The 22719-nt window shown below is 51.5% G+C and overlaps 2 protein-coding genes across 4 annotated transcripts; one reads left to right on the top strand and one right to left on the bottom strand.

Annotated features, from left to right (window-relative positions):
• Positions 1–23: 23 nt before the first annotated feature.
• Positions 24–8904, bottom strand: KLHL10 (kelch like family member 10). Its single transcript, XM_073325545.2, has 4 exons — positions 8415–8904; positions 5475–6092; positions 3402–3551; positions 24–582 (listed from the first exon to the last, which is right to left on the bottom strand). The coding sequence occupies exons 1-4, from the start codon at positions 8832–8834 to the stop codon at positions 208–210; spliced, it is 1563 nt and encodes a 520-aa protein (XP_073181646.1). The 5' UTR covers positions 8835–8904; the 3' UTR covers positions 24–207.
• Positions 8905–11306: 2402 nt separating this feature from the next.
• On the top strand, positions 11307–22668 carry NT5C3B (5'-nucleotidase, cytosolic IIIB). Of its 3 annotated transcripts, none has more exons than XM_073326228.2 (9): positions 11307–11494; positions 13025–13077; positions 13436–13505; positions 14546–14592; positions 15138–15223; positions 16282–16371; positions 18555–18717; positions 19855–20055; positions 20539–22668. In XM_073326228.2, the coding sequence occupies exons 3-9, from the start codon at positions 13454–13456 to the stop codon at positions 20650–20652; spliced, it is 753 nt and encodes a 250-aa protein (XP_073182329.1). In that variant the 5' UTR covers positions 11307–11494; positions 13025–13077; positions 13436–13453; the 3' UTR covers positions 20653–22668. The 3 variants fall into 3 exon arrangements, with proteins under 3 accessions (XP_073182329.1, XP_073182327.1, XP_073182330.1); XM_073326226.2 differs by having other exon boundaries at positions 11308–11494; positions 13025–13123; XM_073326229.2 differs by lacking the exons at positions 11307–11494; positions 13025–13077 and adding an exon at positions 13132–13322.
• The last annotated feature ends 51 nt before the right edge of the window (positions 22669–22719 follow it).

Below are 22719 nucleotides of genomic sequence, written 5' to 3'. Positions count from 1 at the left end.
GATTGTGGTCTTCCATATGCTTTTTTGCTAGATATGCACTATTCAGCACTTTAACCCATGTTTGTAAATTATAGATGTCTGGCTCCATTGAATGAAACAATTTCTAGGACTGACTATTCCTGTGAGTTTGTATCCAATTGCTTTTATTGTAAAAAGTGAATACATACAGTTCTTGCTTAGAAGACTTTATTAGCTAAGTGGAGCTATTCATACAGGTAGGGTACTTGTCGAAGAGGAGTATTTGACTTCATCTCGCTGTGATAACCCTGTAAAGTTGTCTCGTCTGGCCGCGTACTCCCCGACATTGGCTAGTCCTGGCACCACACAGCAGCTCAAAGCACTACGGTATATGCTCATGTCATGGGCATCGTACCACTCATCAGTCTTTTCATCGTAGCATTCAACATTGAATGTGGTCGTGAAACCATTAAAGCCACCCACCACAAACAGAAGGTCATCCACCACTTCAATGCCAAAATTACTACGCGGATTAAACATGGTGGGGATTGTACGCCAGGTGTTGGCAACTGGATTGTAGGCTTCTGCACTCCGAAGACGGTTGGCGCCGTCAAAGCCTCCTACCTGTAGACATCAAAGAAATATGGAGTTTACTAGCTGAGGAAGGGCCTACATTAGGTGGCTGAATTGTTACGTGGGTTTAGGACTCATGTATATTCAGTAGGCCAAATTCTGTGCATATTCAGCTTCATTGACTAGAAGTGTGAGTATTGAGCACTTCTGAAAATCAGACCCTTAATTCTGCATGTTCACTTACTGCAGGCGACTTGTTCTTTCTAGTTGTGGTAAAATCTAACCTTCAAAAATGTTCGTTGGAATAGTCAAATTTTACATTCTTACATCTGAAGGAGGCAAAGGCACACAATGTATATGAGTTAAGCAGAAATAATCCAAAATTCATTTAAAAACTACATGAAGAGAATTGTAAGGTTGTGAGGTTAAGCATTCAAAGTGGGGAAATAACAAGGCATCTGAGGAAGTGAGCTGTAGCTCACGAAAGCTTATGCTCTAATAAATTGGTTAGTCTCTAAGGTGCCACAAGTACTCCTTTTCTTTTTGCGAATACAGACTAACACGGCTGTTACTCTGAAAAAAGGTTCCAAGTGAAACTTTAACTCTGCCCCTTTTGCATATAACAGTATTCCAAACTATTTCTCAAACACAATACAACTCAGTTTTCTACAACCTTGGATGTGTGTAGCCTCTTGTCACAATTCATGCCTACCTGTTTAAAATATTCTGTTATCTTTCTGATTTCATATAAGTTCTCTTGGGTACAGTATTTATTTCAATAACTGTCAGTACCAAGCTTTCTCCTCAGCTGGCATTAAGTCCTTAGATGTTACTGGAGGTTAAATAGTTGAGCTATAAACATGACTTACTTTCACAACCTATTTTAGATGAAATTTTGTGGAATGAGACAGCCGAATAGAGTAGTTATCTATGAATTTAGGAGTTGTTCATATTCTAAACTTTCATTTCCTCTATGTTCATCTGGGGTATGTTGTAAAAATTTCATATACATTGAAGAAAATATCTTCATACCCTCTGTGGTCCAGATTATTATAACATTCTACACCTGCAACTAAGGTTATAGGAACACTTTTATATTGTATTTGAGGAAATTGATCTTACTGCATGTACAGAAAGGGATGAGTATAATTTAGCGCAAAAGTACTAATCTGGAACTAAATGCCATAAGGAGAATCAGAAAATCCAATTCCATGAAAAAGTGACTAGCTGAGTGCACACTTCATTCACTGAAGCAAGAGGAAGCTCAGAGTTATGACACCTCAGGAATGGAGGTTGTTCTTAACTCTTAACATGGGGGAATCTTTCAAAAGTTTACAACTGAACATTGACTTAACACAGCTTTGAAACTTTACCATATAGAAGAAAAATGCTGCTTTCCCTTTATTATTTTTAGTCGTTTACGTTTAACACAGCACTGTACTGAATTTGGTGTTTTGTTTTTTCATCTCTGTGCTGCCTGATTGTGCACTTCTGGTTCCAAATGAGGTGTGTGGTTGACTGGTCAGTTTATAACTCTGGTGTTGTAACTCTGAGTTTCTACTGTATGTTGTTCACTGCATCTGCCTCACTCAATTCCCACCCTAACAGCTGCACCATGGGTGAGAACTTTCCCCTATATGCTGTGTATGTACAGTCAGAGCCGTCCCATGCATAGGATGGACTACGGCAACCGCCCTGTGCTTTGGGGGGCCCCACGCTTTGGGACGCAGGGTCCAGGGCGGACTGGGGACTAGCAGGAGGCCTGGCACTGGTAGCAGCAAGGGCCCCAGCCCTAGCCTGCCCCGCCCTGCCAGCTCCCAGCAGAAGCCGGAAAGAGGTGGGGCAGTGGCTTGGGGGAAGGGGTGGAGTGGGGGCAGGGCCTGGGGAGTGGGGGTTGTCCCGGGCCCCGCACCCTCTGAGGGATGGTCCTGTGAACACTGGTAGCCTATTGCCCGTGCCACTAGTTAAAAATAAAGACTGAGTAGGGCACATCCAAGAACAGCATTTCTCAAGGTATTGGACCTGTGAAATGTCTTCAGTAGGACTGTGAAAGATGTTTCTCCATCAGGGCTAATTCTCTGCCAAGCTTTATTTCAAAGCTATAGCTGTTATTTCAAAACTTCTTTTGGAGGTATGGAATGGCTGCCATATGAGGAGAGATTAATAAGACTGGGACTTTCAGCTTGGAAAAGAGACAGCTAAGGGGAGATATGATCAAGGTCTATAAAATCATGACTGGTGTGGAGAAAGTAAATAAGAGTGTTATTTACTCCTCGTAACACAAGAACTAGGGGTCACCAAATGAAATGAATAGGCAGCAGGTTTAAAACAAAAAAAAAAGGAAGTATTTTTTCAAACAACACACAGTCAGTCTCTGGAACTCCTTGCCAGAGGATGTTGTGAAGGCCAAGACCATAACAGGGTTCAAAAAAGAACTAGATAAGCTCATGGAGGATCGGTCCATCAATGGCGATTAGCCAGGCTGGGCAGGGATGGTGTCCCTAGCCTCTGTTTGCCAGAAGCTGGGAATGGGCGACAGGGGATGGATCACTTGATGATTCCCTGTTCTGTCCATTCCCTCTGGGGCACTTGGCATTGGCCACTGTCGGCAGACCGGACACTGGGCTAGATGGACCTTTGGTCTGACCCAGTCTGGCAGTTCTTGTTTTATGTTTTAAATGGAGGAAAAATGCATTTTATTCTGCCCCTTCTCAATAAGCAGTTCATTCTTTTTTGCTCGACCTTGACTCTTGAAATCTGACCTGTAGACAGAGGGTGCGTGAAATTTATGAGCACTGCTCATGCACTTTAACTAGAGCAAATGCCACACGTACATCCGCCATAATGAAAGCTGACAGCTGTCACCTTACCGCATAGACGTGTTCTCCATAAGCTATTACTCCTATTCCGCTTCTTCTGCTTCTCATCGGTGCGATTAGCGTCCACTGGTTTGTCTTAGCATCATATGCTTCAGCTGTGAATAGGCATTCATTTCCATTGAACCCACCACATATATAGACCTGTTTTAAAAAGATTACAATATTTCTATTTGTGGGGGGGAAATGAAATGATCCTATCCTGTTTAGGACTAGCCTCTTTTCCTGGGCCAGGGTTAATGCAAAAAGTGCGGTGATTGACCACCTGAGGAACTGAGTTTGGACTTCTGTTTCTTGAGATGGGAGTTCTATAGAAGCACTAGGAATCCTCTAGCTCAACAGCCAGGGTAAGAGATTGCAGTCCCCTATTCTAATCTTCTGCACATTCTTATGTTACCATTATGTTACCTTCACCATGCTAGCTAACTGCCTGTTCTTGGACAGCCCGAGGTCTGTCGTACCAGAGTCTAAAGGGTAAATTGGGAAGTTGAGAGTGACAGATTGGTAAATTGATCACCAGTCCAGTGAGTGTGTCTGTTACACTTTCCACTGCTACAGCTCCTTTCAGCAAGATTTTCAGAACACATCACAAATATACTTCATAGGCCTCCTCTCCCACTCCAAGGGCCTGCCATAACTGGGAAAAACAGACTGGTGATGTGACACTGAATGAATGGAAGAGTTGAATTACAACCCAGCATTCCTGATTCCTAGTGCCCCCTGCTCTGTGTTACGCTGTCTCAGTATTACTCTGGCCTCCAGGATCCTGAGATGCATTGTTTCCACTTTTTTTTAAACCCTGAAAACATTTAACTTCTACAGGTTAATTTTTTAAAAATCATCTTGCCACATGCATGTCTCTAGCAAAAATTCCAAAAACTTACAAAGTATTTTTGCATCTAAAATTGTACTACAATTGTGTGAGAGGTTCTTGCTCTGACAGATTTTTGCATACATAGCTCTATAACAGGAAAAAATATTAATCAAATCAATATTAGCACACGTTGTGGAGTAAGTCTCTCTCCCATCTACTAGCTTTGGGCATCCTAACCACACCTCGGCATCCGTGGGAGTGCTCACATCAGTCCTGGGACACTGATTTCATCAGCTACGTTCAGAGAAGGGGAGCGGCTACAAAAGGTACCTTTGCTCCTGTTTCCTTTTAATGCTTACATTTGTATTTTTCCAAAGATTGTAATTTTAGAAGCTTATGAAAAAAGAATAACAAGCGCTGGCCAACTTCTGTCTCCGGACCATGTCTGTACAACTCCTGAAATCAACAGTTGTAGCTCAAAAGCAGAATTTTGCTCTGGACTAGGAGTCAGGGGACCTGGGTTCTAGTCCCAGTTCTGCCACTGACCTGCAGGCTGACTGGGCAAGCCACTTCTTCCCCTCTACATGCCTCTGGCTTCCCCTTCCTCCATTTGCCTTATCCATTGAGACTGTTAACTGTCGGTGCTTAGCACAATGGGGCCCTCAGCTGAGGCCCCGACCCTAATCCAAAGACTAAGGAATGTCAAGGCTATTGTACTTATCAGAGCAGACCGCACCTGCATCAGTATATGGTGCTGTAACTGAGGGCTCGCCTACACTACAGCAAACACACACAGCACTGCAGGTGTGTGCTGCAGCAACAGAAGGGTTTTTTCCATCACAGCCGGTCGTCCACCCCCTTGAGAGGTGGCAGCTACATTGATGGAAGGATTCTTCCAGGGCTCCAGCCATCTCTATGCCGCAGCTTAGATTGGCTTATCTACGTCTCTCGGAAGCGTGCATTTTCCACACCCCTGGGCGACGTTTCTGGGTCAACCTAAGTTTTAGGTGCAGGCCAGGCCTTGCTGTTAAGATGTTGTATTTGATCTGGGGGGGTTAGCAGGACGTGCGTGCTGGTGTTGGTTCTTTCCACATTCCAGTAAATCCCTGTGATCCTAGAGGTGACTATTACAACATGCACCGTTTAACACTACCATGCTACAGACTCCAGTTGGGTACCAGTCCTGCTCTCTTGCTCCCCAGAGGGGAGGGCTATGGCAGCAGCTGCATTCCGTAATCTCAAGTCCTTTTTACCTTTCCATACAGCGTGGTGGCACTCGCGTCACTTCTCTGTTCGTGCATGGGTGCAATCAGCGTCCACTGGTTTGTCTCTGGCTCGTACCGTTCTGCTGTGTTGAGACGCACGTAGCCGTCGAACCCTCCCATGGCGTAGATGAAGGTGTTAAGAACAGTGATGCTTACGTAGCAGCGTCTCGAGTGCATGGGAGCCACCTGGTGCCATGTTTTCTTAAGCGGGTCAAACCGTTTGACACTATTAAAATAGTCCACGCTGTCGAATCCGCCAATGATATAGACGTAACCTTTTAAATAGGCAGCGCCATGGTAAGCACGGGGGCTTTCCTGCTGACAGGTGACATTCACCCATCTGTCTGCTCGGGCGTCGTACGTTTCAATGGCATTGGTTGGGCTACCCCCGCTCCATCCGCCAATAGCGAACAAAATTGCATAGGGCAGGCGAGGCCTCGTGAGCGGGTTGGTGAAATCGGAACTTGAGGGGCCATTCATGTTGAGATCATACATGGCTTTCAGTGCATTTATGATGACAGGCTTGCATTCCTCACTGTCCTTTACAAAATCATGCATTTTAACGTTGTTCATAAAGTACTCCGCATGCATCAACGCTAGTCGAACCTAGAAAGGTAAAGGGGAGGTGGGACTCAAGATGCAGTGTGGGTGGTTATGAGAGCCATCTCTGGATGGTTTTTACGTACTACAGGACTGGCCAGCGAGAAATAGTTTGATTTCAACCATGTTGGAACAGGGGGTCTGAAAGGAAGACTGGCAAGCTGAGAGGCTTGCTAAAGGGAATACCGTACTTTCCAGGCCCTCACGGGTCACTGCTTCAAATCAGGCCTGGTTTTGGCACTGACCACAGACTGTTACTACCTGCTGGCTAGTCGTAGAATCAGAGAGGGAGAGAACCTAGCAGGACATCTAGCCCATTCCATGGCATCTCATGCAGGACTCCTCCCTAGGCTGTATTTTCCATGGGTTTGTCCAAGTCTAGTTTTAAATCTCTCAGGCCATATGGCTGTCCCTCCTTTCCTGTGGGAGACTATTCCTTAGCCAAAGATATCTTTGAGCCCCCTGGTACCCCACCAAATAATTCCTCCCTTGGCACGTTCGCCCCAGGTTCGTAGGTGTTTATACCTTCTCTACCCCCTCCCCTCAGCCATTGCTTAGCTAAGCTATACACACTTAATTCTTTTAATATTTCCTCATCAGTCAGTCCCTCTGGGTCCCTAATCATTCTACTTATAATGTGATACACTTCCTGTTTCTCATCTGTGCCCTTCTATAAAGAGGCAGAACTGAATGTATTGTTGTAGGTATAGATACATCAGATTCACATGGGGGGAGGGGCTACTTCTTAACTATGACATAATGTTTCTGTATAGGAAACCTAAAACTGCATTGGCCTCACTAGCTGCTGTATTGTATTGCATATCTAATTAAATGCCTCCAAACTTCCTTCTGGCAGAGTCTGGTTTGCCCAGTGGTGCCTTGTACCCTTCCAGAATGTGGAGAGCGGCTCACTTTAAATTTCTAAAAACCAAGAAATACTAAGTTATGGCAGACGCCACCCCCACAATGCAGTCTTAACTCTCTGCCCCCCTGGAGAGGTTCATAGCCACTTGGAATGGGTCGGAAAGGGCAGTGCAAAGGTTAACAAACTACCCGTGGAAGTGGTGGATTCTTTATCTCTTAAAGTCTTTGGTAAGACCAGATACCCTTCAGTAAGATATGCCTTATTCAAAACACAGGTATTTGGTGCAATACAGTAGTAACTAGATGAAATTCTCTGTCCTGTGTGATACTGGAGGTCAGACTAGATGATCTAATAGTCCCTTCTGGACTTCTACATCTATTAATTTATAATTAGATCTGTGGAAGGACTAAGAGCATGCCATTGTTTGTGTTGTGTTCCACTGATTTGAATTCCAGAACTGATCTGCATACGCTCCCGTTGTGTCATTGTGTTGGGCGTAGCTGTGTTAAATGGTGCTGGGATTCCTTGGAGCGCCTTGATACAGCTGTGACTGATATGACAAGAGGGACATGGGCACCTTGGGGGATTGCACTCATTTCAGTGCTGAATTTTCAGCAGACACACACAAGGATGCCGCCTTGCCATAGGGGTTGTCACAGTGGGATGTCCCTCAGAACAGTGGTCTCAGAGACATCAGGAGTGGTAAAGGGAAGTAATCCTTGGGACCAGGGCGAAGGAGTGATTACAATTTTGCAGGTCTGGGGTGGTTTGTGTGGAGCAGGCTCAGTGTCTGAGTGCAGGGTGTAAGTAGCTCCTGCTTGCAACACTTGTCCTAAACCCTAGTTTTGCCTTAGCAAGGAACTCGTGTTGGATTTTATCCCACAATGCTCATGTGATCTATCCATGAGGATAAGAGTGCCGGTGTGTGTGATTGGTGTGTCTGGGCACTGGCGAGAGGGCAGAATTAAGATTGCATTGCGGGGTGGGGGGATTCATCCATTTTATCTTGGTTTTTCCTGGGTCTCAGGTTTAAATTAGCCACTCAGCATTTTGGAAAGGCACAAGGCACCACTGGGCAATCTTAACACTGTGTTAACTAAGTTTTTGGGGATTTAATTTCCTTGGTTTAAAGAAAGATTATTGGTACCACAGTCCAGCTTTCCCCCTCCACAGCTTCTGGCTCCTTGGCAGTGATTTGCTGCTATCCTGGTCAGCCCTCATGCTTGTGCGAAACTCTGTGGACTCTCCAGGCTCCCTCACAGGGATCTGATTACAGGATTGGGGCCTATGGGCTGGCTTGAGTGTGGGAAAATCTTTGCACAGCCCCTGTCTGTTATACATTTCCTGTGCATTAAAAGGAACTAACTCCAGTTTAAGGAGCTGTTACTCTAGTCCCTTTCAGTGCCACCCACCACTGTTTAGCCGGCGTGAGTAAGAAAAGAAAAAAACAGCAGAAAACTGACCTTAGGCAGCAAGACTGAAATGTACTGTTTCCTGTTCTGGGGGTCATGGGAAATCCATTTGAGAATGGCCTCGAACACTGCGTCTTCTTGTTTCACGTTGAGTTCGTCCTTTTCAATGATGTCTTTAAACTCATTGACCGAGAGCTCGAGAAACTCCGTAGACACCTTTACCATTTCCTCGAAGTTATGCAGGATGAACATGTAGGCCGTCTGCCGCAGGTCCGGGCAGTGGTAGTACTCCGTGAACTTGCAAATGCCAATGCAGTTTTCCAAGCACAGCTGAGACTTTAAGAACTCGCAGCACCCCCTGACAATGCCCATGATGTTGAACTGGTCTGCTGCAGCCAGTAGCCGCTCCACGTTGTCAGCAGTGACTGGGACTGTCCTCGTATAGGCGTATTCGATAATTAGCTTCATCATGTCAGGGGAGATGCCAGGGATATTGTACACTCTCTTCTCCGTGTTGTTCCAGCCACTGGTAAACAAAGCCCTGGAAAATGAAGCAGCACTTTAACCAAACAGCCTATATAAAATCCGCTGTTTTACGCATCTATCCCTTCTTCACCAGCTCCCAAGCCAGGTGGGTAGACGACTCCGGGGATGAGCCATGGCAGGCTGGACCTTTTCACCTTGGGTTTTAAACCAGACTACAGGACAGCGACCAAACTCTGATCGGCTTGTTGGCCTGTGTGAAATGAGTTGGGGCCTTGGGGATAAGTAGCCACAGAATGACTGGCTGCCTTGTTGCAACGGAGGGCAACTGAAATCTCCTCTGGCTTATGTGGGAGGAAGCCAGGCATCTTTGCAGGGGAATGCAGGGAATCCCAGAATGTCCCTTCCCATGCTGTTCCTGCTCTGTGGATAAATACTGGACACCAGTTTCCAGGGCTATGGTTAAATATTAGATGGTGGCCTGATACCGGTTTCTAGGCCGTTATCGGGACTCTGGCTAAACAATGGATGCCAGTTCCAAGGCTTCCGTCCACCCCAACTCCATCTTAAAACAATTACAATAGACCAGCAAGCAGTCTTTGCGCCCGTTCCCTTGCTTGGCTTGCGTCAAGCACTGACCTAAAGTAGGAACTGCAGCTACATAAGATGTTCTTGTGGGCATTGAACTCCAAACCGTTGACTTTGATGACTACATCACAGAGTTTCCCTTCCAGTCGAAGCTCGTTGAAGACTGTGCAAGCCATGGCACTCATCTTTCTCTCCATGTGGGGGTGGGAGTACCCCGCTGAAGCCGAGGTGTCATCCATGTCCGTAAGCCTGGAGACAGCAGAAGAAGCTCCTCTCCGAGGCGCTACTGGGCTTTCTCCTTTCCCCTCCTACATGTTCTTTGAAATGCGTATTTAGCCCCGACGTTCCAGAACCCGCCCGATAATGAGATCACTGACAGGGCTGGGTTCTAGAACCTTTCCTGTACTTGTCAGCAGCTGGGACAGTTGCCCTAGATCAGTGGGGCTGGCTGGAATGATAACTTGTTTGGCGACTTATATTTGCATCTCTGCCTTGGCAAAGGGGCCCCCTCCCGCCGCCTCTGGTTGCCTGGCAGCACGGCTGCAATGGAGCTCGAATTCCAAATACGTCTGATGTTCCACAGATACCGAGCAACGGCTCTCTTATGCCCATTTTACAGATTGGGAAGCTACAGCACAGAGAGCTTAAGTGGCTTGCTTAACGCTACACAAGTCAGTGGCAGAGCCAGGAGTCAAGCTCACCTGATTCAGCCTGGTACCTCACCTGCTGGATTGCGTACGCGGCCTGCTATCTGGAGGGGCAGTAGAGTCCTGCAGGAGGCCAGAACAGGAATTAGGAGTCAGTTCCTGGCTTTCCCACTGACTCACTGTCTGACCTTGGGCAAGTCACTTCTCCTCTCTGAGACTCAACATACCCATCAGTAATGGGCAATGAAAAAAGCACATTACTGAGGATTTGTAAGGATTCGTTACTGTTTGTAAAGTCCGTTGAGATTTGTGAATGGAAGCAACTAAAAATGCAGGTGGCCTTTTCCCCCCCTCCAATTTAATGAAATTATGTTATTTAGGGTTGCGTTGCAGGAAGCTCAGAGCCCGTTTTCAGCATGCCCCGGTTTTACTTTTGGTGTTGTGAGATAAGAGCTAGTTGCCTTAATGTTCAATTTCCTGCCTTTTGACTGTTTTTAATAACTTAACTACAGCGGCCTCTACCGGGTCTGTGACCAGCCCTGAGTTGCAGCAGTTACGGCCTATGTTTGTTCTGGGAATGATTTATGACTTCTGTGCTGTTTGTGGGCAATGGGGAAGTGGGAGCGCCTGCGAGCAGTGAACTTTGGTACAGGTGAGGGCCTGACCAGGTGTGGTAGTGAGCACCTGCAACATGCGGGCTCTGACTCCAGTGATTGGTGGGGGGGGCTCGGCAGCTCCTGGCAGGCTTGGGTCCTAGATTGCACAATATCAGCTTTCTGCAGCCAGCCCCGGCCCGCCCTGCACTGGAAGATACAGGGGGCGATGCCAGCCCAGCTGGCTTCAGGGCCTGAACGGAGATGTCCTGCTGTCCCCAGGGGCCAGGGTCTCTGAGAGCCAAACCTGGGACGTCCTGTATTGACGGAGCACATCCAGCTCAGCCCCCTAAGCCTGCCCCCCATGAGCCCCTGCCCTCAATGCAGCAGCATTTGCATCCTGACTCCCAGCCCCCCAGTCCTGCCCCCTAGCCTAACGGGCCCCCAGCCCCAGCCCCCCAATCTCAGACCAACATCCCAGCCCAGGACCCCAATTTAACCTCACAGACTCCCCCAGCCCCCCATCTCAGCCTAGCACCTCTAGCCCCACACCCAGCCCCTAATCCCAGCCCAGCCCCCCAGTCCTGCCCCCTAGCCTAACGGGCCCCCAGCCCCAGCCCCCCAAGACTAACCTAATTCACTCCCCCAGAACCCTAACCCCAGCCCCGCAGTTTACACGACCAGCCCAGCCCCTAATCCGGATCCAGCCCCGGCCGCCCCCCCGCTCGCAGTCCGGCTCCTCCCCCGCGCGTCCAGGCCGCGGCTCCGGCGTTTCTGTTTCTGTTTCCTCGGCGAGGGGAGCCGGAGCGGGGCCGAGATGGTGAGAGGGGCCGGGGGGGCGCTCCCCTGGCGGGGGGGACATAGGGGGAGCACGGGGGGAGCGGAGCCGGCTGTAGGGGGAGCGCTGGGGGGGTCGGAGCCGGGGGTGGGGGGAGCACGGGGGGGATGGGGGGAGCGCTGGGGGGGTCGGAGCCGGGGGGGGTCGGAGCCGGGGGGAGTATGGCAGGGGATGGGGGGAGCTGGGGGGGGTCGGAGCCGGGGGTGGGGGGAGCACGGGGGGGGAGTCAGAGCAGGGGATGGGGGGAGCACGGGGGGGAGTCAGAGCCGGGGATGGGGGGAGCTGGGGGGGTCGGAGCCGGGGGTGGGGGGAGCACGGGGGGGGTCGGAGCTGGGTGTGGGGGGAGCACGGGGGGGAGTCAGAGCAGGGGATGGGGGGAGCACGGGGGGGAGTCAGAGCCGGGGATGGGGGGAGCTGGGGGGGGTCGGAGCCGGGGGTGGGGGGAGCACGGGGGGGTCGGAGCTGGGTGTGGGGGGAGCACGGGGGGGAGTCAGAGCAGGGGATGGGGGGAGCACGGGGGGGAGTCAGAGCCGGGGATGGGGGGAGCAGGGGGGGTCGGAGCCGGGGGTGGGGGGAGCACGGGGGGGGGTCGGAGCTGGGTGTGGGGGGAGCATGGCAGGGGATGGGGGGAGCACGGGGGGGAGTCAGAGCAGGGGATGGGGGGAGCACGGGGGGGAGTCAGAGCCGGGGATGGGGGGAGCTGGGGGGGGTCGGAGCCGGGGGTGGGGGGGAGCACGGGGGGGGTCGGAGCTGGGTGTGGGGGGAGCATGGCAGGGGATGGGGGGAGCACGGGGGGGGTCGGAGCCGGGTGTGGGGGGAGCACGGGGGGAGTCAGAGCCGGGGATGGGGGGAGCACGGGGGGGAGTCAGAGCCGGGGATGGGGGGAGCGGGGGGGGTCGGAGCCGGGGGTGGGGGGAGGACGGGGAATGGGGGGAGGACGGGGTTAGGGTTGGGATGAGGAGGGGAGCATGGTGCGGGGGGGAGCGGGGCACAGCGGAGCACTGGGGGAGGGGCAGTAGGGGAGGTAGAGCAGTGGGGGGGAGAGGGCGGAGAGCGTGTGAGGACACAACCGCCACCACCCACCCTAATGCCACAATAACCTCTCTATGGGAGCGTCCGCCGGGGCGCTGTTTGCCCTGGTACAGCTAGGGAAGGCCCAAGCCTGCACCTTCAGGACTTGCAGGATCAGGACCTAAATAGTTCGTGGCTGGTAAATCCAACAGTTTTTTCCGAAACCAGAGGTAGAGAAATTGCTCTTTGTCTTATCGGTGGAGCCAGTTTGCAGTGGAATAACTGATCGGGACCCTGTAGCATCATCTCTACAGAGTTGATTTTCTTCCTCCTGCATCAGTCCCCGGAGGAGAGAAATGCTCCCTAAGGCACTGTGGGCTGAGAGGGAGTCGGGTGAGCTGCGTGGAAACCAGGCCAGCGAATACTGACCGTGCTGGGGCCTGCAGCTGGGGCGTGTCTCTTAGCGCCGACCCCTTCCTCGGAATCAATCTGTCTCCGCAGGTCCCTGAACTGGAGAAGGCGACGGTCCACATGAAGAGCCCCGAGCACGTGAGGCGCGTAATCTCGGCGCTCAGGAAAGAGGGACCAGACAAACTGCAGGTTTCGCTTTGTGTTCTGAGCTGTGCAGGCAGGAGCCCGTTGCTGCGGGATATTTCAGCATTGCCATGGCAGTGGGGAGGGGGATAATAACGCCCCATGTTTGTGTGGACCCCATCAGCTATTCAAGGCACTTGTCTAGCCTCCATTTCCGTAGTATGTGAGTGCCTCGCAATACGGCCGTTATCCTGACAGTGCCCGGGTGAGAAACACAGGCCGTTGCTGCCCACGCCCCTGCCCGTGCACCTCTCAAAGCACAGCATGCTGGGGCGGTTTCAGATACTGTCCTTTGCTCCCCCTCCTTGTGTCCTTCAGGTCGTTTCAGACTTCGACATGACCCTCAGCAGGTTTGGATTTAACGGGAGACGATGCCCCACTTCGCACAGTGAGTCGAACAAACACTATGTCCATCCGTTTGTAGCTTATGTTCCTCGCTCCCGTCTCCGTCGCCCAGTCTTGTAACCTCTGTCTCACCCGCACCTTCCCCACCCGCCCCCGGACCCACACCCACGGGCTGTTGCTAAGCCCTGGCATTTTCCTCCCCAACCCTCGCTCTTGATAGAGTCCCTTCTGCTGCTGTAACTGCTCCGGGGCTTGGCGGCCGCTCATACTGATTGCTGCTCCTCTTCCCCCACCCCATCCAAAATGCTGCTGTGCCAATCACCCCCCTATCTCATTGCTCCACCCTATCCCCCCAGACCCCCTTCTCTGCGTCCTCTTCTCCTTCCCCATTAAGTGCCGGCTCTTTTCCTCGCCTTCGGGGCTAGGCGTGACTGTGCCCCAGCCTGCACGTCTGCTCTCTTCCCCTACTGCACCTCCCTTGGCTCTTTACTCTGCATCCTTCCTCCCACCCACTGTGCTCAGAGCCCCCTCCCAAGCCCCTTTCTTCCCTCAACGCCCCGTCTCGAGGCTGGTCTACACAAACACTGAAACCTGGGGTGTAAATCTACCCTGCACTAGTCTGCTGTGCACGAAACGTCCCCTGGTGCACTCTGATCTATTCCTCCTTCGGAGAGATGCCCTAACGGGTCCTGATTTTCAGGAAATGCCGAGCACCCACTCTCTGAGGGTATGTCTTCACTACCGCAGCGGGCAGCGATCGATCCAGCGGGGATCGATTTATCGCATCTAGTCTAGACACGATAAATCGACCCCCGAGCGCTCTCTCCAGCATGGAGTCGACTCACTGCAGTAAGTTATTCGCGGAGCTGAAGTTGCGTAACTTAGATCGATTCCCCCCGCCAGTACAGACCAGGCCTGAAAGTGAGGCTCCTGTCAAACATCTCAAGTTGGCATCCAAAAATGGTGGCACCCAAAATCACTTGTCATTTTTGCAAGTGTTGACTCTGGTCTTTCTGTGGGATTTGGAAAGGGCCCTCGTGTGTTTTCCCGGGGTTGGGCAAGTGACTGTTTCTGTCTTTCCAGATATCCTAGATAACAGCCAAGTCATTAGCGAAGAAGGCAGAAAAAAGGTACGTTTAGTGCTGTCAGACTCCATCTCTTTTGGCTCTATATACAGTCCACATGCTGCTTCTCCTGCTAGGGGTAGGCTCCCTGGGGACAGTGGAGATGGGGTTAGAGCACAGCACTGGGACAGATGTGACCGCCTGCCAGGGAAGAGAGTAGAACAAATTTCCAAGCAGCATTTCAGATATGGGAGCACTTGTCGGAGTTCAAGGGAATCTTTACAAACCTGTCGCCACACCCAAGCATGGGCATTTCATGTCAAAGAGAACAGTGATAAATAGTGAGCAAAGGACATTAATCTCTGTCCAGAACAATTTAACCTTGCTGACACTCTCAGCTTGATTTCTAGAGCAGTATTAAATATTTCCCTTGGGACCCCATGAAATTGCCATGATACTCAGTTGTTTCATGAACAATGTAGGGTTTTATTTTTAAGCTGTGATGCATTTGTGAATTCTGCAAATACTCTGCTTGCTTGTTATTAAAATCTCTCTTTCGATGCCCTTAACTGTTCGTGGCATTTTCTATTTAAACCCATCAAATGTTCTAGTTAAAAGATCTGCTGCACTATTACTATCCAATTGAAATTGACCCCAACCGGACCATGGAAGAAAAACGTCCCCTCATGGTGGAATGGTGAGTGACTGTGTATGAAGAGCTAATTTCGTGAGCTAGAAAATAAGTGGGTAAACAAGAAGAGAGAGGGGAATTCAGTCCCCAGATCCCCTTGCATAGCAGAACTCACTGTGCAGTGGAAGTACAATTTTTTGATAGTCCATCTTCCCATTTCTCCAAGTGCATGAAGCATCCTTTCTGGTAATATGGCCAGGATCAAGCCTGGTGGATCCACTTACAGAATGGCAGTGTGGTGGACAAAAAGCAAAAGCAAGGAGCACATGGAGAGGGAGGAGCAGGGTTTTGGCTGTGGTATCGTTAACTCTGATGCAAACTGCCTTAGCATGTGGCAGTTGCCACGCCATCGTGTTCTGACTTCATGATCCTTTGAGATCTCAGTGGATTTGTTGGATCCAGAAGATTTCTGTGCAGACTTGCAGCTCTGAAAGTAACATTCCTGTTAAGAAAAGGATGCAGAGTCCCTTAGAAAAGAGAGAGAGTAGGTCCCCTTTGAGAGCGGGATATGCTTTGAAAATGCAGCTGTCAGAAGTGAGCCCATGGCTTTCGTGCCTCAGAAGGAAACACCAGTTCCTTCCTTTTCCTTTCTTACTTGTGGGTTTCATTGTTCTCCACCTGAGCGATGGTGCATCTGGCACAGCTGTAGTTTCACTGTCCCGCTCTCACACCCTCCACGAAAGGGATCCCAAAGGGCCTGGTATTTGGGGCTGGGTTGTTTTCCAGCTCTGATAGTCAGTCCCGGGTAATAGATCAACAGTGACATCGAAGAGTGCTGGAGAAAAAACAGAGCAAGTCGGACATTTGTGTTGGGTGCCCAGATACCCTGGTGGTGGATACAATAAAAATGCATTGATTAAGTAAGTGCTACCAGCCTTCCTCAGGCAGCCTCTTACCCTTAACGAGCCTTATATGGAAAGCAGAGAGAAGGTTGAAACTCTCTGTAAACAACAATTAGTCTGATGGACCGTGTCTTGGTCACGACTCTGGTAATTTCCCCTAGGTCAGATCCTAGAAGCTCACAGTCCGTCAGAAATGAAGCTCACTTTGATATGTGCTTCCAGGTGGACCAGAGCCCACGGCCTCCTGTTGCAACAGAAGATTTTGAAAAGGGACATAGCCAAGATAGTCGAAGAATCAGAGGTGATGCTCAGGTACAGGTCTTGGGATGGTCTCTGCAGCTTGTGTCCTCTCTCTCCTGTCCCTGTGCGAGCACACCCTGTAAGGGCTCTGTCGCTTTCTTGTCTCTGGTACCTGCTCGTTCCATTCAGACCCCTGCGTTTGTCAGAGAGAGAAAAAGGGAGTCACTGAACTGACTTCCGAGAACTCTAATCCGCCTCCTAGTTGCTTTCTAGCCCTTTCCAGACAGGGCACATAAGGGGCAGCAGGTCAGAACGTGTCCCCTTCACAAACGAATCTCAAAATGCAACAACACAAACTCCAACCTAAGCCTTTTCCGCATACTTGGCTGCTCCTAGGGTTCCTCCTCAAGAACTGCTCAGGCCCCCTGTGAGGTCCACTCCCACCTCCCGTAAATCTAGGTGGAGTAGCAAGCCACTTGCGTCAGTGAGTTGGCAGAGCCAACTTAACATTACCTGGCAGGATCATCAGTGACTAAGAGTCTGGGTTTTGTGAGCAAACGCTGCCAGGCTGTTAAAGATAAGATTTTTCTTTCTCCATGGACTGCCTGGAAAAGTCAAAAGTTACGAAACCCTAGCAGCTTTCTGTGTGGCACGGACACCACGTATGTTCAGCCCACAGGAGCAGCTGAGAGTCTGCCCAGCAGGGTGGTATTTGTGTTAGGTTAGTGATATTTATTCTGGTGCAAAGAAAGCTGGAGCTTCTGTCTCTGATCTCAGTGGGGAACTGCATTACATGGGGAAAAACCTTTTGCTTGTCTTGTACTGCACCCAGTCTGTTGTGATTCCCGTGTTGTGGTAGCACCTGGAGTCCAAGTGGGGATCAGGACGCTGTTGTGCTAGGTGCTGTACACGCACAAAGAGCAATCAGACGTTTCCTGTGCCAAAGAACCCACAACCAAAGAGCCCACAGGCGGCTGCAACAGAGACAACACAGGGTCTGATCAGTGTGATGAGCAGGGGTGTCAGCCCGCCAGCTGCCTGGCCAGTGTTACATCCAGAGCTTTGTTCACTGGAAGTCACTCTCTTACAGCCTATGGGGAAGCCAAGGACCATATTTCTTGTAGGTAATTTGCGTGTGGGAGAAATAGCGTGGGATGAGCATTACCCCCCGTCCACTAAAAGCACTAGCTGGGTGTACATTTGTGCAATAGGTTTAACAGGCATCATCTTTCCTGGGAGCTTTGTTGCCTAAGGATTAAATTCCTTTTTCTAGACCAGGCGAGCTGTATGGTCATGGATTCCATGGGGGGGGGCGGACGGTATCAATACTTCTGGCAGTAGAAGGCTGCATAGTCCAGGAACTCTTGGGCTCTGACACCAGCTCTAACGCTGCCTTTCTCTATGACCTCGGTCAAGCCATGGCCTCTTTCTGTGCCTCAGTTTCCACAGCTGCTGAATTATTAGTCAGCATTTATAGAGCAGAGTGCCATCAGTTTAACAATGGGCTCTGCAGTCTAGCAGAGGCAGGTCTGACACGATTCGGGGGCTGGAATTTGAAGCTAGACAAATGTGGACTGGAAATAAAGTGTAAATTGTTAACAGTGAGAGTAATTCCATTGGAATAATTTGCCCAAGGGCATGGGGGAGTCTCCAGCACTGACCATTTGAAAATCGAGATTGGAGGAGTTTCTAAAAGCTCTGCTCTAGGAATGATTTGGGGGAAGTTCTCTGGCCTGTGTTACACACGTCAGACTGGATCATCACATGACCTGGCCTTGGAATCTATGAAGAACCAGTGACTGAAATCCAGCCTATAGTGCTCGGGAAGCAACCCCTGCCTACGCTGTTGGGGCGACCAAGGAAGACGTCATTTGCAGAGAATGAATCCCAGGTTTTATGCAGAGCCCAGTGCACTTTGGGACAGGCTTCAGGGAGGTACCTGCGTACCATAGAGGGTAAAATTCACCCCACACCAGGCCCATCCACTGCTAAGTCCCTGTAGACATGGCTTTGTCCTTTGGTGCAGGCTTGAATTTCACCCACAGTGCAGAAATGATCAATGAAGTGTGTAGCGTATGCACCTTGGCCCCGGAGCCGTAAATAAAGGAACGCCCTGGTGCCTTGGCCCAGTGAGTTTCCAGTCTCCAGTGGGGATGAAAGCACTCACAGCACCGTGGTAGTGTGACGCACTTGTGCTCTGGGATGAAGGGTGCTATTGTGACTCTGTCTAACCTGCATTCCCGCCCCTTCCCCAGGGACGGAGTCAACACCTTCTTTGACCAGCTCCACCAACACAACATCCCCCTGTTCATCTTCTCGGCCGGCGTGGGTGACATCCTGGAGGAGGTCCTCCGGCAGGCCAAGGTGTTCCACCCAAACGTCAATGTGATGTCCAACTACATGGACTTCGATGACAAGGTACGCTGTGCTACGTGCCCCATGGTTGGGTCCCGTTAGCCCCGAGTGCGGGTCGGGGGACATCTAGAGAGGGCGCCGTTCGGTTAAAACCCCTCTGTCCATTGGAAATGTCATCCCTTGTTACCATAGCAACCTTTCCAGTTATTAGTGCTGAAATTGCTTTGAAAGCGAAGCCTAGATTAGCTGTATTACGGTAGCACACCAGACAGGGGCCCCACTCTGTGAAGACAGTCAGAGAGAGCCCCCCTGCAGAGAGCTCACAGCCTAAATTCACAAGGCTGGGGGAAAGTTCTGCAATATACAGGATCTGCTTGGCTCTTCTCCTTTATATGTTGCACTTGGCAGGAGAGCGTGGGCTACTGCTCTTCGCTTTGTTTTGAATCACTTTCACTCTCTGGTTTGGAGCTAGGCCCGTGATACTGTGTTTTTTGGGGGAGGGGGGCAGCACTGCGGGAGGATGGGCGTTAACTTACCATAATTATCTTTAAAACCAATGAAACCCCTGGAAACAGCCCACTAAGTTGGGCCTGATTCTCAGTGGCTCCCGTAGGGTGGGCATGGGGCGCGGGGTAGAGGTTTAGGGAGATTTTAGCCACCTAGGCGCTCCCTGGAGTGTGAGGCCATGCAGGGGCTTTGGGGCTGCTCTGATCTATGGAGCCAGGGAAGCAGAGAATAGCTACAGTGCGGTGCTCCCCAGCCTGGCCCCCGGTATGTCCCTGATCCGCCCTGACACTGCAGCCACTGCAGAGCTTTTGCAGCAGTTCTGCACTGCCCGGGGAAGGCTGTCTGCACAAGGCAGAGTCACCCAGTTAAAGGCCCCTTTATGGGGCCTGAGTGGCTGAGAGTTAGGCCCTTGGTCCCTTGCTCTGGGAGCCCTTTGGAGGGGAGGGAGATGCCACCTCTGGCTGGTTCTTGAGTGGTGCTGAAGGGCTCTGGTCCTGTGTGCCATCCTCCATTGAAGGGACGGATTGCTCTGAAGCAGGGCCCTTGGGCAGTGAGGGACAGCAGGTTTCCCAGCTGGCTCCGCTAAGAGCATCTCTAAGAAAGGTGCAAACCACACTGAAGCTTTGTTCCTTCAGCCCCGAGACATCCCAGAAATCATCCTGTCTGTCTGTCCGCTCGTCCTTTGCTGCACAGGGTGTCCTGAGACAGTTTAAAGAGCCGCTGATCCACACCTACAACAAGAACGGCTCGGTCTTGGAGAAGACGGACCACTTCCAGCAGCTGAGCAGCAGGACCAACATCATCCTGTTGGGGGACTCCATGGGAGACCTGAGCATGGCAGACGGGGTTGCCAACGTGGAGAACATCCTCACGATCGGATTCCTGAATGACAAGGTAAGCGTGAGGGCAGAGGCCGTGGGAGGCTCTCTGCCCTCCTGAGCGATTGCAAGGCCCAAGCATTTGCAGGAGGTTGGCGGGGGGGTGCAGGTGGGAGGAGCCTACATGCTGCAAGAGAAGTCTGCTATCTGGCATGCTGTATGAAATGAGTTTGGTGGGTCTCAGTCCCACCAGTGGGAAGGTGTCCACATCACAGCTGACGCCCTTGTTCGCCCTTCAGCTGAGCTGGAGTGGTCATTCCTCTGTGGCCGGGCTGGCTCCTGTGCCAGGGTGCAGAGAGGAGAGCTTGCCATGCCGTGTCCCATGCTCTGGAGATGCCGTCTCTAGGGCTGTTGATCGAGTACCTTTCACCAGCCCTGAATCCCCAGCGCTGCTTTCATGGGGCTCCTAGAGTTCTGAGCTTGGCAACCAGCCGTGCTTGTTCTCCACTGTTAATGTTGCCGTCCTGGCCTGTCCCCTTGCCCCACGGTGGCTCTGCAGGTGGACGAGCAACGAGGAAAGTACAGGGACGCCTATGACGTCGTGCTGGAGAAGGACGAGACTCTGGACGTGGTCAACGGGATCCTTTGTTACATCCTCGGAGACCTGAACTGAGAGCCCAGGGTCCTGACTCCGGCCTCTCAGGATGGTGTCTTGGGACCATGCTTCCCATGGTGGAGTCAGGGCGATTTGAATCCATCTCGATGCCCTCGAGAGCTTCCCCCTGGCTCCCTCCTGGGCTTTTATGAATACCCTTTTGTTCGTCAGTCCTGGGATTGAGGGGTGAGCTGGAGAAACTCTCCACTTGCCCCAACTACCTCCACCATGTCTCTGCTCAAACCCCAGCCCCCAACCGTCCGCTGCTGCTCCTGGCTCGTGTCCTGTCCCACGGAAGCTCAAAGCCACTAAGGCAAGGTTGTCGTTTGGCTGACGGCCTGGCTGGCTGCGCGCAGAATTAAAGATTCCTCTGCCACACTAATCCCCTTGGTAGGGAAGCAGGCACCTGTTTGTTGTAGATCCATCCCAAAGCGTTCAGGCCGGACTCCGGTTTCATGGTTCAACTGCACAGCAGTTACAGCCTGCCTTCTGCGGGGTGTCTGTAATTCACTGTGGAAACCCTGCAGATCCCCTGGCCTGCTCTTCGGGTCAGTTCTCTGCTCCCCCTGCCTGCAACCTACTGGGCGTCACTGCTCTCAGGTGGCTGGAGAGGGGACCAGAGAGTGGGTGATTTTAGAGGGCATAAGCCCTGCCCCTGTCTGTGCACCGACCTGTTACAGGTTGAGCCTGGAGCTGCTCAGAGAGCACGGTGGGCACAGGTGGGAAATATGCGTTGGGGGACATTCGGGCTGCCTGGGCTTGTTGCTTGGAACATTAACACTTTGGGTTTGTGAGATGATTGTGCAGTTGCAGTGATGCTTAAAGGGGTGGGAGTCTCATGAGGATTCCTGTCCAAGGGCCGCTTGTGTGATTAACACAAGGGCTGAGTTTGGCCATCCCGTGGTGGTGGGGGTTTGCTTGGCTGCTGTGTTGTGGTGTGCAGTGAATCCCACCGGCAAGCGACTCTCGGTGGAGCAACGAGGCTTTGCTGGCCATTTGCGCTGTGCTGTGGAGTGTAGTTGTTATAGCCGATCAGTCAGGCAGCAAGGTTGTCGTGTGTGGACCAGAGTGTTGGGGGACACAGTGGCCAGTGTGTCCTTGGGGTGGGGAGTTTAAAGGCGGCTGGGAGGGAGGGCAGGCTTTTTGAAGCTTGACTATTGTGTAACTAACCCTTTGGGCCGGTTCTGGGGTCTCAGCGCAGCGCTTCTGTCAGCAACGCAAAATCTCTATCACTCAAACGCAAAATAAGGGAAAGAAAAGTAGTGTAGCCCCCCGGGACCCTGTCTGCTGGGACCCCCTTCCGGGCGTGACAGTCACACTGGCCTGGAAGAGGGCTGATGCTGAGCAGGCCCGTGCAAGGCCTGGCTTTACTGCGCAGAAAGCGTTCTTTAGGGAGCGGCGTTTCCAAAGGAGCAGGAACCCCATGTCCCTCTTGCCGAGTTCAGCCTTCCGGTCTGGGAATGCAAGCTGCCTCCTATGGCAGTCTGGGCTCTGCCTCAGCAGCATTTGACTCATCCTAGGGGGACACAGACTCCTGTACACGGCAGCTGGATGGGGGACAGCAGCTGCTTATCGATTGGGCTTGGCCTGCCCACTGCTAACCATCAAGGAGTGCAGATGGCTCTTTCAGAGCTCCCTGTCCCACCCTGTAAAACTCCATCTCCTTTCACGCTGGTCCTGTCGGGGAGAGCCAGAGGCTCGCGTTACATTACAGGCAGCTCCCACCCCCCACCCTGCGGTCTCCTCTGTGGGTGGAAGGGACCTCGGTTCCTGCTGTGCAAATTGTTACTAGTCCCTTCCCGGAGAAGTGCCGTCCACGTGGCTGTCTCGCTGTGACCCAGCCTGGCATTAGCAGCCCGGGCCCCAGCATTGTTCGGTAAGCGAAGACACTTGCCGTTTGCCTTGTAGGAGCTGGTCCGGTCCAGGTTCGCAGGCAGCCATCCGGCTCGCTCACAGTGTCACGGTCGGCTGTAAGTGTCACTTGTGAGGGGGGTGGGTTTTATTCCATTTGTTGAAATAAATCCTTTAGATAAAGCCTGCGTGTGAGTGGTTTGTAACCAGATGTGCGAGCTTGCAGTACAGCAC

The sequence above is a fragment of the Lepidochelys kempii genome, chromosome 27, assembly GCF_965140285.1.
Source record: "Lepidochelys kempii isolate rLepKem1 chromosome 27, rLepKem1.hap1, whole genome shotgun sequence".
Lineage (NCBI taxonomy): Eukaryota > Metazoa > Chordata > Testudines > Cheloniidae > Lepidochelys > Lepidochelys kempii.
This window is presented reverse-complemented; position numbering and strand designations above follow the sequence as displayed.